General features: G+C 35.3%; 1 protein-coding gene across 1 annotated transcript; it reads left to right on the plus strand.

The window, feature by feature from the left end:
* Positions 1-1437: 1437 nt before the first annotated feature.
* LOC127868503 (astacin-like) lies at positions 1438-18018 on the plus strand. The gene is made up of 11 exons (XM_052410332.1): positions 1438-1578; positions 3185-3203; positions 3756-3835; positions 6232-6307; positions 7169-7304; positions 9140-9315; positions 10555-10642; positions 11561-11769; positions 12536-12673; positions 16831-17081; positions 17876-18018. Exons 1-11 carry the CDS (start codon positions 1519-1521, stop codon positions 17957-17959), a joined length of 1317 nt encoding a protein of 438 aa, XP_052266292.1. The 5' UTR covers positions 1438-1518; the 3' UTR covers positions 17960-18018.
* The last annotated feature ends 2625 nt before the right edge of the window (positions 18019-20643 follow it).

Here is a 20643-nt window from a genome sequence, read left to right on the forward strand (position 1 = left end):
AAATTAAAGCTGAGGAACTGCGTTCGAATAGCAAGCTGGATTCAGAGCTGGAAGGGGCAAAGTGGAACAGATCTTCAACAGCAGAGTCGACTTTAAGAAAGCTTTCGACCGTGTGTGACATGCTGGCCTATGGCATGTTATGAGAGAATTCAGAATTGACGAAAAGCTGGTGCAAGTCTTCAAAAAACTATACGGAAACGCCAGAAGCGCAGTACTTTTCAATCGAAAGCAGGGAAAATTCTTCATGACATGGGCGTCCGTCTGGGACGTCTGCTCTCTCCCTTCATGTTTAACATTTTCCTAAGGATGATAATGCAGGAGACTCTACATGACCACAATCAGGATCAATGGAAGACTAATCTCCAACTTGAGATTCGCTGATGATATGTACCTCATGGGTGGCACAAACTTAATGAAAGAGCAGAAACATACGGTATGAGGTCAGAACGGAGAAGTCGACGATCATGGTGAACCGCAATACCAGTACCAGCGCAGATATCACAATGAAAGGCGAGAAGCTAGAAGAAATTACTGGCTTCAAACACTTGGGAGAAACCCTTTCCAAGGAAGGTACCAGAACCGCTGAGGTCCGAATAGAATTGCCATGGCGACCGCATTGATGACCAGACTGAGCAGGTTGTGGACAAGCAGTACTATCAGCTTACCACCAAGTACAGTTTCTGGAAGTCACTCAGGATACAGGCATTTCAACACAGATGTCTCCGAAGACTTCTCAGTATCCCGTTTACGGAGCACAAGACCGACGAGTACGGCAAGAACGTGACTACACCACTAATTGACCAACAAGGGCCCTCACTGGCAACCGTCAAACAACAAATGCTGGCTTGGTTTGGACACGTCAACTAAGAAGTCTCCGTCGAAGCCGTCAGACGGAAAGCTGTATGGACAATGTGAAAGCTAATTTGTCTCCCAAACTACCAGGCCTTTAAAGAGAAGGATAATGAGATGATGAGGATGATATTATGTTGCACTTTAATTTGTTAATTTTTACGAACAGAGATACAAAACAAATATAAATGTTCAATACGCATATGTACCGATAGTACTACTTGAACGGTTTTTTCTCAGAGCAGTGAAACATGTATCGTACAATTATACATGAAATTAATAGAAAACCTGAAAGATTAAAAAAGCTCATATGATTTGAACAGTTATAATTAGCAATTGAAATTTTTCACAAAAGTTGATAAACTAGGAATGAAATGGCATTCTTTCTCCGCACTTGACTCAATTGTCGCCATTAGCGATTCAGTATATTCCGCGGTTACAGTTATGAAATGGAAATAAGAAACCGTAAACGGTAGATGATACATGTACATTAATATAGAAAAACCCTTAACGCTTCTGTTGTATGACATTTACTAAGTGTCCTAAATAACAGTTCTTAATTACATGTATTCACAATGACATCAAAGCCTATGTTGGCCGGCAGAGATATGAATAAGCTTATGCGCATCGGGATCAGTTGACGATAAGAATTCACAATCACCAGTCAAGATGTTACTGGTGGTCTTCGCTTGCGTTGGCTTTGTTGTATCAGTTCCTTTGGATAATGAGGTAAAACCATTGTTCGTCGCGGAAATATGCTATAGCGAAACACGTATGTTTATGGGTTAATTTTTTTTTCGATTTTCTGTTGTTGGTTGATTAATGACCTTTAGTGTTGGTATATCTAATTTCTGCGCACAAATCTTACGACTTTAAATAAGCTGCTTTATCACTATTTTAATGTAATTATTTTTGTTAACATTGTATCTAAGTACTATTCTTCTTATTTTAACCAATGCTGACTCCATTTTAATGTTAAAATTATAGAACAAATTGTATCAAAGTGGAATTGAACACCCGGGTCGGAGTTTGACTATGTTACTGTTTTTAAGGAAACTTTCGTTTTAATAAAATTATAAACAGGTTTACAGATTGATTTTGTTATTCAGCTTGGTGTATTAAGTGTATTTTTGGAAGCGATTTTATTTCGCTAAATTGCAGACAATGATTTTTTTGCAGAACATGTTAAAATTGTATCCCTTGTATTGTATATGCGTTTCGCGTGTCCTGTTGCAAATCAATGGAATAATCACTACTGTTTACGCACATATTTCTGTACGTTATTGCTTCGATATAGTTATTTGACATTATTCAACAAATTTATAATTAAATACGCGGTACAATATTTAAACGAAGTCTTTCCTGACGAAGCGATTAGAACTTCTTCCAAAAGGGATTGCTATCAACCGTTATTGACTCGGTTGCATTTTATTCCCCAAAGGTTTTGTGTTCCTCTTTACATAACATTTTCTAAAATAAAGGCTTCTTTCTGCAGTTTTTTTTCTGTTGCTTGATTTGAATTTGTCAAATTGATACTTAAATTTGTAAATAAACACAGGGCCGCCTCACTCTGTAACAAATTTGTACCGATCTAGAATTATAAATGAACCTAAAACATGTGAATAAACATGTGTGAGATACGAGAAAGCCTCTCTTTGATTATTGTGCTAATGAACTCTGTCTTGCTCTTGATAATATTAGGACCAATTATGTACAGCGATCTCTATCAGTCGAATGCCCCAATTAAAAATATTGTCTAATACATGTAGTATTTATTATTTAAGAAACACATGTGCTAATTGAAACAAACAATATGTCTAATCTAAAAGCAAACGGTGATTCAAATTTTGGCCGTTTGTTCATGTGTTCTTACAACATTTGGATACTCACAATTCTCGTTACGTTGATTGCATCCAACATCTGAAGAACCCTTTGAATGATTTTACAAAAGAAATGGACTCATAATAATTCATTTGTGTGTTTTGTGTGCCTTTGTCTCTTATTTTTAGTCATGTGGTCTATTTCCTTAAATATAGGACATAGATAAGTGATGCTACAAAGTACATAAATATGTTGTAATTTTTGTTCCACGTTGTTTGTAAGTGAACTGTTCAGCAAATAAATTTTATTAATCCATAATACACATTACATAAAATGGTTCAACCAAAGAACTTAATATATGAGAGCCCTTTTACTGTTTAGATTTTTCTTAACGTCTTAATACAACACCTATAATACGAGGTATGAATAATGCCATATTATTATTATTATTATGATTTACAGTTCGTTTATTTTGATCTTTACAATTTGTAACCAAGTTTTCATTTATTTTAAGGTACCGTTTGCTTATGTTGGTAAGTAAGCACACCATCTTTGCGTGTTTTATTCTATTTAAACTATTATTCATTTTTATTTTCTGCGTGTGTATTATGTAATTCAGTGACAAAAAACGATGATACATATAAGGATGTATGTAGCAGTGCTGTAATCAGTATGGCCTATACCTTGCAACTGAGAGGTCCCGGGTTCAATCCCCAGTCGGGTGCCGTTCTCAGAATTTTTCCAATCACACCAAAACTAGTTCTTCAAAGGAAACGGACTCAAGAGTGTCTCTCTAAGCCAATAGCTTAAGATGCAAACGAGCTTATAGGTTAGATTTATTCCATACAACTGCCGTGTCACAATGTGATATATTGCTCGAGTTGATTGCTTGATGTTGTTATTCTTGAATCAACATGGTTTCATGAAAGAAGTACAAACAATTTAATAAAAAAATGACAAAACAAAGAAATGGAATAAACGGACAAAAATAACAAAACAACTATAAATAAGTAAGTAAAAACAACAAATAAATGCATCAAACATAATTGACAAGCAAGTGATCAGTTCTTGTTTTCTACCAACAGAGGATGTGGACATGCATCCAGAGGAGATATCCGGTTTATTCGAAGGTGATATTGACCTGATGCCCGGCGAGAACCCGCTGGTAAGTGTGCCATTGGAACGGATATGTTATAATGTTTTAACTCTGTTAAAGGGTATTTGTAAAAAAAACTATGTTTGACGAACATTTAAGAAAAATCTAATGACCGTCACAAACCCTCTGATGGACAGTTAGGGAAACTTTGATTACGTGACCTATATCATACCATATGGGTGCACACATGTGATATACATTTGTGAAAATTAAAAAGGATTAATTTCTTTACATGGAATACATTTTTCATACTGAACCTCTTTTTTGTAAGCATTAACATCTTATTTGGATATGAATTTTTATATCCTGCTGCCCAAAATTTGCGATCATTGGAACCATATTCAGTACTTATGTGCAAACTATATAGTAATTTAGAAAAAGAAACATATCTTTCATAGCTACATGAAGAATAACGCACTCTTACAATAACTCACTGATAAAAAACAAGCCCTCGCCATCTAGTTGTGATATCTGTGCGAGAGTAGTTTATCTAGTGTGAAGTTTGGACCTTGACATTAAACAGGACACATGTAATATGTTTGCTTAACGTATCTGATTGTTTTGGCGTTATTGTCCTCTTTCTTGCCATTACATCAAGACATTGAGTCTGGAATACAGTCAAAAGTATTTGGTGCAATGTTTGTACTTATTTGACAAGGGAGAAGTTCCACTTGTTTCATGTGTGCATTCTTGCGCAAACAATAAGACAGACAAAAACTTGTACAGTAAAGAGTGTTTTTTGGGGGAAATCTGTTATGTGGAATAATTTCTATATGATCACTTAGTAAAATCTTTAAACGTAGTGAAAATCACACTTATTATTTGCTCATTCTCTTTTTGTCAGTAGTTACACGCATTGACTGTAAGATAAATTGTGTCAATACATTCAGTAAATTACGAATACAAATATTTAAATATAAGCCTATGCATAATATTAAATAAGTATAAAAGTCACATTAACGTCAAACACAATACACAATTTGCGTCAATTAACGTCATTACACAAGTATATAACAGTTGTAGAATTGACGTAAGTCATGTTTAAAAAAATCATTGAGTATAAACAGTACTATTTGTTATATAGACTATATTAATACTGATACTCCTAACCATTCATTCACACTTTCCTTAAAAAACTTATTCTTTTGATAATACGTGCCTGTTCTTGATATATTAAGAAATGTTGATTCTAAACCAATATAATAATGTTTATATACGCGTAGAAAGTACACTTTAAATGGTCCAATCGCAACCTGAAGGAATTATATATATAAGAAATGTGCGTGTGTGTGTGTGTGTGCGTATGTGTATGATACTTAATAATCGGTATTTAATACGTCGTACATCGAAAGTCGGACAGTTTGTTTGCAAGGAATCTAGACGAAAGTTTTGATTTACATATGCACTACCTTTTCAATTTCATTCAATGTATGAGTTGTAAATTTCGGAATCCAATAAAGTGTATTTTTATTTTCGTTTTCGCATCAGATTGACATCAAAATTGGTTAAACCGCACACTGTAGGACTTTAATTTTTAAGAGATTTTTCTTTCTAGTCTACATTTTAAACATCGTCACTGAAAGCCGAAGGTTCCTTTTGTGTATCTGCAAGAAATCCAAACGAATGATTGTGTTTACAAAGGCACGACATTTTCTTTTTCTTCCCATTAACGAGTTGTCAATTGCCAACCAAATTAGGTATGTGTTAGCTAACTCGTTTTCGTGACACATTTAAGTCGAAATTGGCCATACCTCTGTTCCATTTCATGGCTTTTGTCATTCAAATACATGCATGCTAATTCGTGTTGTCTTATCACAGTCATTAGCTGCCAATTTTCAAATATAGCATTGGTAAATCACGATTGGGTCCTATTATTTGGATGTGTTACATGAGTATTTTCCTTTTCGATTTATAAACAATTGCATATTTACATGATTTAAAGTAATGACACTTTTGTCATATTTAACTGACTTACACACATTCTTGCTCGTAATTTGAATGGCATACATACACATATAGATACGTTGTACATAAACCTTATTTTGAAGATAAAATTACAGAATACATCTGTCTCCAAAACAAATAAGACATGCGTGCATACATTAAATACTATTCACTGCATTTATATTGCAATCAAATCCCTATCAGTTCTGCTGTTTCAAATCAAGCACACACATAGTTAAAATGTACATCATTTAATTATACTTGTTATATCATTTGCAATACTCAAATGTTAATGCTATAAACTGTTTTATTCGAATATGTTCATGTGAAGATGTAGCTGTTACAGCATCTGAGGCTCAAACATCATTTTGTACAGCAACCTTTTACAACTCTTATTTTTGTCACATTGTATTTTTTAATGGACCTTTAACTAGTCCAGAGATATTTTATAATTCTTTAAGCACCGCAACGCCATCAATGATCGCAGGAGACGTTGGGCCAACGGTATTGTGCCGTACGAAATTTCCTCCACATATCGTAAGTGATGTTTAATAGCTCGCACGATCAATCATGTCAAATACATGTATTTACAAAATACGCCGATAAAGAGATAATGATGCGAATACCTCCCATGTCCAAGACTCTTCATGTCGTAATATTTAAACGTAGCATAATAAAAACGGCACATGCGCAACACATTATCATACGAACGTTAATGTTTTCCTTGAAAAGTGTTGGTGTGGAGGAGTATCCTCATCGTAGAAGTTCATTTCTACTGACAGACGATCGGGTAGACATTTATATTGTCTCCAGTACACCCTATCTACTTACATGTTAAGCAATTTTATTCTCATTTTGTCAAGACATGTATTGAAAGGTATTGCCAAAAACGCCAAGTTTAAGCAATGTCTAAGTACATTTATTAAATATGCGTGAGTAATTTATAAAGATCCCTACACAATATCTAATATGGTTACAACGAGGTACAAAAACATGTTATGTGCACCACATCCCCTAATTTAGGGGTAAGGGTAGAGAGAAATCTAAGGTGTTATAGATGTAATGGGCCAATACACAGGATTTCAGTATGCCTGGTATATGGGTTGGAGAAGAATTGTTTATAGTCATGTTATGTGGGTAAGGAAAGAATTAATTAAAAGCTTTTAGATACGGATCAGCTAAAATTCTTTCTAAACATCAGCAGAGGCAGTGCAAGCATTTTTCACGAGGGTTTGCAGGATATTACCCAAAGTCATTAAATTAAAGATGTTTCCAATAGTATTACTAACTTTAACCCGCTATCGTTCAGGATACATGTTTGTCTTCCATGAGGATTTTCATGAGATGAACCGAATTCCTCTTAATAAGGATGTAACGAAGATTCTTTATAACCCCCAGCCGCGACTGTTCAGACCATCTTCAAACAGGCTATGGCGGAGATTGAAGAGAAGACCAAGGTCAACGGCAAGACGTGCATCCACTTCAAGCCACATGCTGGCGAACCCGGCTACGTTAAGTTCGTCACCGGAAACGGGTACTTCATTTTGCAATCCCCTACACTCATTAAAATTAATAATCTCATCGGCTACGTTCCCTTTAAAGTTTGGTGGTCTTTGATGTATTTTGCTCTACACTACATCATCTCTTACACATTGAATAAACAGATCACAATTGACCAAGAAAGGTTTTCGGAGCAAATCATGTGGTTTTAGTAAAAATATGTGAACATTTTGATATTTAATTGATATTTAATGTTTGAGTGTCCCTTTCAAGTGTTGAAACTGTATAAAACATGTGCAAGTCTGCCACATAACCTTTCCGCCACATAACCGCCCCTTTTGGCTCAGAAAGTAGGCTTATCCCGTATAATATTGTCACATGATCATCACAAAGCTAAACCTAACTATCAAAGCAAACTATCAGTTTCATTATTTTTAATGGCATTCTATTTGCATCAGTTCCTAAAGAATGCGTAAGTATGACAACATTTTAATAAAACTTATTAAAAATTATATACTAATGGTATGTTCGCCAAAGGGGTTAGCAAATATTCACAACGTGAACCTTCAGCTGCACCAGCAGCACAAAACTTTCTTAAACCAGGTGGTATGTTATTTATGGCAGGGAATATATGGTCAAACAATGAGACACAACAGCCTTTAAAAAGACAGAATATATAAAAGTAAAACAATATAACAATTAGTTGAACAATATAGTGAAAACAGCAGTTTTAATTTGATTGTAGAAGTTTTAATCGGATTGTAGCAGTGCATCAGAAATACAAATAAATTTGGACAATTAATTAAAAATTACTTTCGAAGTGAAGCGGGCCAAACCTTTTAAAAGGGCATGACAAAAATGAAAATGGGCCTCAGTCATTGTTCGCAAAATCCCGTGTCTCCGATTTAAATTTATATTTAAAAACGTTTCTTATGTTTTTTTTTATATTTGCTTTGCTTTGCTTTCAATACTGATTTTCTTCGGTATTAAATACATTTTAAGTGATATTATGGGCATTTTTCACTGTTGAATTGAGCTGAAAAGAATAAACAGGTCAAAAGTGTTAGTTAAAATGTGGTAACTGACCAATTATCTGCAACTCATCTTTTTACCAGTTGTTTATAAAAATAATATATATTATATTCGATATTTTACATGACCGTTTAGTCCTCTAAGCCGAGCGGAACTGTCTTTTTATTAGGATCGGAGTTAGTGTTCGTGTGTTGTATGAACGAATCTGCACTAAAACTCAATTTAGATTCACATAGTACATTTTTGTCATCAGTTGTCAAAACGAAAGTACGGTTGATATTCAAATGCATTATTTTTCTCTTTCCGGGATATTGTTTTAGTACGTTGATTCTGCATTAACAAAAATAAGTGTATATGATGTGAAAACACCAAAAATGAACAACGGTTGCGATAGACACTTATACATGCGCATAATATCACTTTAATTGAGCAGATGTGTATGTTGAGAGCAGTCTCATATTTTATGTAAAGATAGTCACCAACAGTTAAGAAGTTTTACTTAGTTTAGATTAAAAGTTAATCATTTGATTATAAAACAAACGCAAACAACTACTAAAGTTTTTCGGCTATAAAATCTGCAACAATATTATAATTACCATTATACATATTTACTATTTCACTTACGTGGGGCTGTGCAATATATTCATTGGATTAAATTTTTACATAATGTATCGTTAAATTTTTTAACTATCACAACCATAACTTCAACAAACTGTTTGAAAAATCAACACAATTGTACAACAACTTCTTATTGACGGGCTTAACGTTTTTAGAAAAAAAAACTAGACTAGAAGTAATGCAAAACTATAAACGTTTCAACTTACGTTTGTTTTTTAGCTGCCATACGCCTGTCGGCTACATCGGACGTCAGTCGGACGTGACAATCGGTAACGGTTGCGAGCGCAAGGGCACCGTCATGCACGAACTTCTTCACGCGCTCGGCTTTTGGCACGAGCAGAGCAGGACAGACCGAGACAACTACGTCACAGTCCATCCGGAAAACATCCAGAAAGGTTAATATGTTAATGTTATCTTTATTTAGTGAGAAAGCTGGTGTTAGTCATTCTTACTAGTAGTCAGAAAATACAGTCAATTTACTTCTTAAATTAAAACCAAATATTGTTTTGGACGAGATAATTTGCTAACAAGTTACACAATATTAGTCGTTTGAGCAATATTTGTTGTCATTTTTATATAAGAAAACCTCAGCACCAATTTGCAAGTAATTCAAGAACAAATATGAAGTTAGTGAAACTCTTTTAGGAGGTCTACAAAATACTGGCAAAAGTTGCGTATTAGCAATTTATTGTCATCTTCACATTGAAAAAGTTATAAACGAAAGAAGAAATATTGCTTTATTAAGAATCTTTTAAATTAGAATGCCATTTATTCAATCGACTTTTGAACCATCCATTTACAAAGAAAGAGATAGATTAATTTGATCACTAATTTGACCCATTTATGCGTAGCGTATAGAAAAAAGGCCTTGACAAAAAGCGTACACCCATATGAGACGCCGCATCATGCGGCGTCTAATCTGAGTCTACGCTGTTTGCATAACATAATTTATGTAAGAAATATTCTAAATATCGAAATAAATATACTAGACATCGCTAATTTTCGGAATTAAAATTGATCCAATTTAGAAGGATGGGAGAGTCCATTAGGCATAAATGGGTTAAAGTCTGACATACGTTCTAGCAACAACCATAACATTCAAATGGAGCGATAGTCATCTAGTCATCTTTCTACGCAATCCTCTCGGACAACGAACAGAAAGAATTTGAGTCGCGTTCTGAGAAAACTGGGTATAATGCATGTACGTAAAGTGTCGTCCCACATTAGCAGGTCCGCACAGGCTTATGACATTTTTCATTTAAATGAAGTCTGTTCTTAGCAAAAATCAAATTTAGGCGAAAAGCGTCGTCCCTGTTTAGCCTGTTTGTACTGCACAGGCTAATCTGGGGTGACACTTTACGCACATGCATTATGCCAAGTTTTGTCAGAACACGACTCATCTGGTTGTTAAATGTAACGGAAATGCTGAATATTTGCTCTTTCGATAAATTGCATTTGACTGCATCTTTAACATTACCTAGTGCGGTATGTGATTGTTACAATATTGTTTTTATGTTTGTCGATAAAATCAAGATATATATTTTCAAACGTTTGCGCGGTGACAGTGAAATTTGTTTATTATTTTAGCGGCTGATACTATGTACTAAGTAGATTTAACTGCCATATATTCGCAGGTACCGAGGGAAACTTCAACAAGTACCCGACGGGCTACATCGATATGCTCGGTCAACCATATGACTATGGCAGCATTATGCACTACAGGTATGGTGCGAGTAAATGTTCAAATCATTCGTATTTACTAACTACCGTTATTTTAACCCTAATCACCGTTATTTTAACCCTAATCATGTTACAGCTAAAAATATATTTAGTCTTTTTCTTAATCTAGTATTAATACAACAATACGTTTACGATCATATAGATACAGCCTTCATGACATTTGAGGAACGTTTTCGATAAGCTAATCCTTCGGAAATTTATTAATTAACACAATTCACATATGTATAGAATACATATTCTTTATAATATCGAAAAAATGCACCAAACCATACTATATAACACCATTTCATTATGCTGTATAATTCCTATATAAAGACGGTTTTCTAACAGAATAATTTTTTTCTGCTTTGACGGTCATTGTTTACGTCAGTCGATAAACTGTTTTTTTTTTCCGGTGAACGCGTTAGACATAACATTATGAAATACAATTTTTGCTACAACACATCTTGATGTTGACTTTTATTCACTCATGAGCTAAAAAAATAAGAACATTCAATATTGTGCAATCTTAAGGAAACAAATGCTGTGACATATGCGCCTTATGGTTACGAGTTATTAAGGCATGGCAACCGGTTGTTACGTCTTGGCCACGCAATTATAAATAAAAATCAAACACATTACCATTCCTCTTTTCCGAATGATGTTAAGTTAACGGATATTGTAAATGCATTTTATAATGTTGTACGCTTTATTTTGCTTACGCATCATACAAACAAAATAAACATTACAACTCATTTGTACGAACAGATTATTCTCTAAAAATAAACGTTTAAACTTTAGGAAAATTGCACACTTTTGAATCCATTTAAATTGTTGATATTGTATTATATTTTGTTTTAAAGATAATATGTCAACGTGAAACAATTTAAGTTACCGCTGATTTTGTATTTTATCTTATAGCGCCTATGCCTTTGCAATTGACCCACATAAAATGACCATCGAGCCCAAGCGGCCTGGAGTGACCATTGGTCAGCGAACAGCCCTGAGCCCTACGGACATTAAGGAGATCCAACTTTTGTACGACTGTATTGCCGCAGACCCTAATGGACACACGTCAGACCCATTCGTGACCGCCCCTCCCACGACTACCCCCGCCCCGCCCACCGGCTGTGAGTGTTTTCGTTTATCAATAAAAACCATACATTCGTATGAGCATCGTTGATTTTTATATTCATTCCATGCTTATTGACAAGGCAAAACGAATAGTGCATTTAATAGAAATACTTTAAACGTGACAAATAAAACGGAGTTGTTAAAAACAAATACAAATAACAATATCATAAAAAGGTCGGAGATTAAACAAGAATGTTTTTGTAATATCTTTACAAGCTTATTTCAACACATGAATATCGTTCAGCCTAATGGATGAAAAGTCAAATTGATAAAAAAAAGTTACGTGCTTACAACGGTTTCGTTCGAAAATTCAAAAATACTGTGATTTTACTACCATACTGTTCCACAACCCTTGACAAAACCTTCTTTTGTTAGGAGATCTGTTTTGCTTTGTTAGTTGGCATTACGTCGAGTTATATTGGCGTTATTTTGGGTGAATATGACATTGCGTTGGGTCAAACTGGCATCAAATGGAGTCATAATATGATATGGTTAAGTCATGTTAGCTTTTGGTTCTGTAACTTATACATTTGGTTGAGTGAATTGGCATCATGTTTGATCAAAAGGGCATAATGTTGGTTGAAAATGGCATCATGTAACGAAACATGCCAAGGTTTATCTCAACCATACGTACTCTCTTCGACACATGCATCAGACGAAATGCGACCCTACTTAAATGTATCAAAGAAGTGAAGCTGGTCATGTGATATTCTGTAAATGTTAATTGTACATAATCGTTAATGACATTCATTAATTCCGAAGCTGACGTTTGCACCTTCGAAACTGGTCTCTGCACGTGGACTAATTCGCACTCCGACACCATGGACTGGACACGTTACCATGGCTCAACGCCTTCGGCTAACACCGGCCCAACAACCGACTACACCGGCTCTACCTCACGTAAGCGAAGTTATTAGGGAGGCGGAAAACTACAACGATCGAGGCATGGTCAGGGGTGATAACCCCAAAAAAGGGTTAGGGTTAGGGGTCGGGTTAGGGTTAGGGTTGGGTTCGCTCGTTGTCGTTTTCCGCCTCCCAAGTTAATACGCCTAATTACACGGGTACGCTTTGCTCATCGCATCGATTACAAGTTACTTTTATATCTTATTTCTATTTGAGCATTGAGCTATAATATTTGAAACTACTCTGTAGCGCCGTTAAATGTCGCATCGCCGTTATATGTCGCAGGCTACGAGATTTGTCGCAACGTTGACGATAAATGTCGCAAGGAACGATAAATGTCACAAATCCTACTGACGATATATGTCGCAACTTTAACGATAAATGTCGCAAAAATTTCAACCGCCGATATATGTCCCAACATTAACGATAAATGTCGCACACCTTTGTAAGTCATGTTAAAAACGAAAACTTGAAGTAAAATGATTAACACTTTAAGGTTATATTTAGAATACCCGACGAGGTTCTTTGAGCCGACTTCCACCAGAATGGTCAGTTTTTAGTTAGTATTGTCCGAAATGGTTAATTGTGATCAGTATTTTCCATAATTGTCAGTTGCGGTCAGTATTGTCCGAAATGGTCAGTTGTGGTAAATATTGACCCAATCAATTCTTATAATTCTTGGCTCGAGTAGCCAGTTGTTGATTTCCCAGTGCTAAATGGACTGCTGTTAGATTGGCCAAATGTTGTGAGATGTGATAAAACTGTAACATTATTACAGCAACACAAATTACGATAAAATTGTTTTGAATATTGTATGTTAGTTACATGACTGTAGTACATGTATCATTATCTTAGTTTATGTATTACTATTTTGCAGACGAACTGGCATATGCCGGAGTTTGTACTGGCATACTGATGAACTGACTGAAGAATAATATGTTCTTTTTATTTTTTCAATATCGTTTCCTTCAATTAATGCTTAACATATAGGCAGCGGTATTCTATGTCGCCGATTCACTGGCTCGCTGCAGAGTATCAATCTAGTGAAAAATACCTCATCCTCGTTTATCAGTGAACTTAGCCTTTTGTTAGTTATTTCCTTTACTTTCATGAATATAAAAGTTGTTGGATAGTAACAGTGTCAAATATCATCCTCCGTACACAGTAATTTTGTTTTATTAGATTCCCGATCCTTTGGAATTTGAACTCGTACTCCTTTAAACTAACCAATCACGAAAATGGCCGCATTTACTTTAAATAAATAAATATAAATGGAATTTGAACTCGTACTCCTTTAAACTAACCAATCACAAAAATGGCCGCATTTACTTTAAATAATAAATATATATATATATATTATATATATATATATATATATATATATATATATAATCTGACACGAGTTCTCGTTTCATACCATTTTTTACAGACATTTATTTTTTACAAATTTTTATCTATGTAAAAATTGGGTCGGTTAAAAACGAAGTTTATAAAATTCAAAATACTATCATTTAAGTTGTATTTTAAACTTTGTTTTAATAGAAACACTATATACAGCAAAAATACCTAGAAATGGACAGATTTACCGTTTACTTTTTGAAATAAAAATAAAAATGCAACATGCATCATTCGTATTTTCAGCAGTAAATCACCCAATTTAGCCATAACGTTGTTTTAATTTTAAAAATTGAAGGATGTGCATCAAATTTTAACATATTTAACAATAAACATAGTTATATGCTATATTAAATCAAATTACGTTAGAAAAGAAATAAAACGCGTCGCAAAAAGTAAGCGATGTCGGCAGGATTCGAACCTGCGCGGGAAGATCCCAAAAGTTATCTAATACAGTGCCTTTACCACTCGGCCATGACAACATCACAGTAGTGCAAGCTTAAATTAGATATCCATAAGTAAACAGGTTAACAGGCTTGTCGATTTTTGAAGAAATCGCGAAATCGTATTTTTCAGATGATATTTGGATCAAAGTCAATATTTATTGTGAAATAATGTATTCTAAAGGAATTACGTAAACATATATCAAAATTCGAAGTTTGAAAAAAATAAAATGCATCTCTCGGAAATAACCGATCATTGAAGATCGGCGATGATCGTAAAATAAATCGCGGGAAATCATTAGGGGTGCGCTACCTTAAGAAGAGAACCCGTAATTCCTGGCAGTTTTCATAGAAAGGCATTTTCCTTTGCCGGCCCCATAATTACCCAAAGAGCTGAGCACAGAGGTTGGGACCAGAGGTCCCGGTGTGATCCTGGATCGATGATTCTATCCAAGAATATTCGCCTTCTATCGCTGATTCAAAGATGGCAAAGCTGTCAGTCTCCAGCAGAAATACCGTGGCATTCACATGTTGTTCTACCCAGACGGTTCCTGTCAGACTGACCTTATATAACCAAACTTGTCGAATCGGCCTTAACCCCAAAGCAAAAACTTACGGGCCCCTCGCTTTTCCGATTTCCGACCAATTTAAAACAAGGATTTTGTCATTTTTGACTACAGCTTAACGTTTTGGGTCGAAAATGAATAAATATGACCGCTTCGGTCGATCTTCACCGCAGCTGACAATTATGGACAATACTGACCACAACTGACCATTTCGGACAATACTAACTAAAAACTGATCATTCTGGTGGAAATCGGCTCAAAGAACCTCGTATGTTAATCTAGATCTAACCTGAAAGTTTGAGTCATTTTTACTTCAACTTTTCATTTTAACATGACTTACAAAGGTGTGTGACATTTATCGTTAATGTTGCGACATTTATCGGCAGTTGAAATTTTTGCGACATTTATCGTTAAAGTTGCGACATATATCGTCGGTAGGATTTGCGACATTAATTGTTTTGCGACATTTATCGTCAACGTTGCGACAAATCTCGTAACCTGCGACATATAACGGCGATGCGACATTTAACGGCGCTACATACTCAACTCTCGGTGCTTCAAAGGTGTGCGTTCCATTGAGACTGAAGTGGGTCATTTTAAGGGTTGAACATGAATTACACAATTGCCTTACTGCTAATTGATTAAATGGACCGCGCTCGTGAATGAATTAGTGTTTAACCATTTTAGGAGATGATATCACATTGAAAAGAAAATATTCAAGTTTTTTTTTTCATTTTGTAAATGTTTACATGTAATAAAAAAGAGAGCCTTGTTTCTTTTCAAGCAGAGGTTGACCTCGTTTCCAATACATACAAATGTGACTTATAATTGTTTAATGTGGTGTTTAAGAAAACATATTCCGGATGAGAATTTATTAAAATTATTCCGGACTGTGCATCAAACAAACATCAAAAGTGAATGCTTACACACCAACAACTTTCTCGTACAAGAACTGGTATTTTAATAAAATTAAATAAATCGTACAAACACGTCACTGTTTATTTAAATGTTTCTGGTACTAAACATGTTTCGGTCGTAGCCTTCATCAGTAGTACATTATTATAAACAAATACAAAGGAAGTGACGTCAACGTCATACAATAACGTAAGGTCGTTTGGCGGAAAAAATATATAGTACATAATATTACATAATACATAATACAAAGATGGATCATTGCTGATACAACAGTCTATTAGTAATAACATAATTCATAAAAAAACATAGTAATAGACAAACATCAAATGTATATGTAAAATATGTTTATGTTCTATATGTCATACAGCAGTTTATTATTGAGACCGTTAGGAATCATTGTTTTTAATTTGTGTATCCAATATGTTTCTTTACATAAACGGTCTAGATTGTTTTGAACAACATCAATAGGTACAAAGGAGAAATTTGATAAAGTGCAATCATTGTGGGTAGATCCAAATGTGTAGCAACATGTGAAATAGGATTTATTGAAAAATTTCTGATATCAATGACTATTCATTCTGCGGGAAACATTCTGATTAGTTTGTCCAACGTATTGTTTATTATTATTTTTACATGTAATAAGATATATAACATTGCGCGAAGTATAAATGGTATTTTACAAATTATGTTTCATTAAAACACAATTTCCTGATGTGGAATTCGCTTCTATTGAATGTGTAATTGTTCCCTCAGATTTGTTTTGTTTTGACATGTCAAGAACATTCCCATATCAGTCTATTGGTGTTAAACCAAAGTTTGTGTTATATCTTTACAGACTACTACTTGTACTTGGAGGCAACCGGACACGCCAATAAGGTTGCCCGCCTCGACTCGAAGCTGTATCCGGGCGGTGACTACTGCGTTGACTTTTACGCTCATATGCACGGCTCTGGAATTGGTTCCCTGTACCTCAACGTCAAGGCCGGGAATCAGATTATTCACTTGCAGAGCTGGAGTGGTGAACATGGAACCTTGTGGGCTCACATCCGGTTGAACGCCAAAGTGCATACTACCGGTTATTTCAACGTATGTTATGTTTATTTGTTTTATATGGCACTCGCTTGTTGTTGTCATTTTTGCGCAGTACTCCCTTGTTACCTCGTCGACGCGCGATCCATTCCGACTTCTGGTGTATTTTATATACACATAACAATTAAATATATTAATTTAGTAAGTCAACATTGTATAGCCAGATTTTGCCGCTTTTAATCGAGCGAAAAACGTTGCAGTGTCAAAAATGACGGCAAAAATTCTTAGCATTACATGACTGCATCTTTAATTGTAGCTTTAGGTAGTCATTTCAATTTTAAATGCGATTTGCTAAGGCCCTGTTTAAACCCTCTTTTTAAATTATATTCCCACCGCTCCATTCCAAAATCCATCGTATTATATTCCCGTTCATTCGCTGCAGTCCTTATCAGCGAATGTCAATACACAGATTCAAAGGAAACGGTTCAGTAAAAAAATTATAATTCAAATAATGGATATGGCAAAAAGTATTAGATATTTAACCCATTTATGCCTAGTGGACTCTCCCATTCTTCTAAATTGGAATAATGTATTTCCAAAATTTGGGATTTCTAGTATGTTTATTTCTATATTTAGAATATTTCTTACAGAAATTCCTTTAAGCAAACAGCGCAGACCCTGATGAGACGCCGCATCTGGGTCTACGCTGTTTGCCAAGGCCTTTTTTTCTAGGCGCTAGGCATAAATGGGTTAATGGTATATCGATTTTGATTCAGTGAGCTGTTAATTCCCATTTAGGGGCAAGACTATTATGTAGATTAGGCTTTTATTCTTAAAAATTATCGTTACAGTTCGAGTTTGAGGGGCACACCACCAGTAGCCAACTGGGCGATATCGCCATCGATGACATCACCATCCATCCCGGAAACTGCTAGTCACGTGACTGACCGTATCCCAATGTACTCACTGAGTCGAATAAACATGATACACACAACTCTTGTTTTTTGTGGTTCAGCTCACCGGGCCATGATGTGCTCGGATGGGCTTTCGTTAGATTTGGTCATGGGTCATGACTCCACAAATACAAATTGTTCATTAATACACAGTATATTTAAAATACCAATGCTTCCAATACACGGTTGATAAATAGAAAAGAGAGATAAGTGATGACTTTTTGGAAGTTGTCAACCCCTTGTTTTAATTTGTAAAATTCAGATCAGATATTCTTTGCTAAGTTTGATTTAACAAATAATTACTTTGAGTGTATGTCTTTAACAGACTGTATTTAAAGTGATTAATATTTAGTGAGGAAGGAACCACCGGTTTTAAAAACGATAGATAGATATGTTAATTTATATTATAGATACAAATCTGTTATCTCAGACAACCAATCAGCGGAGCTTAAACCGCAAGTGAAAGGTAAATGCCGCGACTTCATTGGTCATCTCTTAACTATAGGGTTAAGAGACTTTGAACTGCGGTTCAACGTCGTAAACTGCGGTTTTAGAGGCGCGGGATACACATTAATTATTTAACAGTTAATTATATAGTTAAGAAACTTTGAACCCGAGTTCAAAGTGCCGTTTGCACAGGGTTAAGAGACTTTGAACTGCGGTTCAAAGTCAAAGTCTTCAAAGTCTTAAACTGCGGTTCAAAGTCTTAAACTGGGGTAAAGACGTGCGGAATGCACATTAATTATTAAACAGTTACATATAGGGTTAAGAGACTTTGAACCTGCCGCTTGCACATTTATTCCTTAACCCGAGTTCAAGAGTTTGAACCGCGGTTCAAAGTGTGTCTAAAAATAGTAACAAATATCTTATCTACATAATTCAGAGACAATCAATCTGCGGAGCACAAACCACAATTAGAAGGCAAATGTCACGATTTCATTGGTCGTTTCTTAACTATAGAGTTAAGAGACTTTGAACCGCGGTTCAAAGTCTTGAACCCGGTTTAAGGAATTATGTGCAAACGGCACTTTTAACCAGGGTTCAAAGTTCCTTAACTATATAGTTAACGGTTTTTTAAACCGTGGTTTAAGACAATAATGTGCACTTCGCTTGCCATACTGTGCAGTATTGTAATCCAAAATTAAGAAAATAAAATTTGGAAAAAAAACCTAACGAAACAAAGCAGTTTAACACACGGACACAATTTATTAAAGAAACGAATGTGAGTAATATGTATAATTAAAGTAAATTGATGGATGCAACATAACTAATGGACAGACACATGATCAGTCCCTGTCTTCGTATACATATATATAATTCGGGCAGGCAGGCATCCCTAAGAGATATCTGGTTTGTTCGAAGGTGATATTGACCTGTTTCTCGGCGAGAACCCGCTGGTAAGTGTGTGTAGTGGTGATTGATATTTCGTCCTTCGTGGCCCCTGTAAAGCCGCCTTTGTTCACAAAAAATAGGTCTAATAATAATATCTAATGCTCAACGATAACAAAATGATTTTACTCTTATAGGGATCACATTCCTCACATAGCATTGACTAATTATTTGCATTTCATGAGAAGTTTGTCATTCTATGGAATCATATCGCATACGAATTGAACATAATTATCCCGTTTTTTGTGATATCCTGCATACTCAACTCTTTAGATAATTTGAACATTATTCTGTACTTACTTACAAATTACTTGTCGTGTGAGATATATTATCCGCCACATAACGAAAATCGCATTCAAAACAAGATCTCACTGATTAAATCCCAAACAAGCAATCGAAAACTGGTTCGGATTTCTTTTCGGTAGTCCGTTTTGTGTGAAATTATTGCCGTGTCGATACGCCAATAATATTTGCTCTTCTCAACTCGAAGAAGCATCCAGTCGGTGACTTCTTCGACGACTTCTACACTAATCTGCACGGAGCTTGTATTGTAACTCTGTACCTTCACGTCAATGCCGGGACATATTTTGCTATTGCAGAGCTGGCTGGTAAGACCGTCACCCAGTGGTCCATCCCCGTTTTGAACACCCTAGTGCTTTCTGCGTCAATAAAATTGAGGCAATTACATGTTTGTTTTGTGTATTGATAATTTGTGGATGATGTGTTCAGGTACGCTGCCGCGATCGGTCCTCGTCTTTCGACAATCGCCGTTCGGCTACGATTTTTGCGTTCGCCGCACTATGACGGACGACAGATAAAACCCGCTCAAGAAATTTCAGTCCGAACACTCTATGCCTGTACATTCATAGATTTACAATAATTAAATGGAAAGGGAAAATGTGTTTGATATATAATCATTGGGGAAATATGATTGCCGCGAGTTAAAAATATCACCTGCGTGTTTTGATAGTATTGCGTAGAGAAGTGAAACCATCCAGACTTTTCAATTTGTTGCAGTGTCTACCTCCCCATGTGTTAACTAAGACACTGAATTCACAAGTTCAATTCTTGCGTCTACACTATCGTACGAACTGGATTGAAAATAGTACTGCAATGCCCGCTCTTCGGTTGTTGAAGGCAAATCCAATTAAGCGTGTAGAGGGTTATGTGAATTGTAAATGAGATCAAATAATTGTTTATCCGATCTTTTACGAGGCTTTTTCACGAGAACTTTCAAAATTCACTAAACAATTTCTCTTTCCCAAAAGTCATCTAAC

The sequence above is a fragment of the Dreissena polymorpha genome, chromosome 2, assembly GCF_020536995.1.
Source record: "Dreissena polymorpha isolate Duluth1 chromosome 2, UMN_Dpol_1.0, whole genome shotgun sequence".
Lineage (NCBI taxonomy): Eukaryota > Metazoa > Mollusca > Bivalvia > Myida > Dreissenidae > Dreissena > Dreissena polymorpha.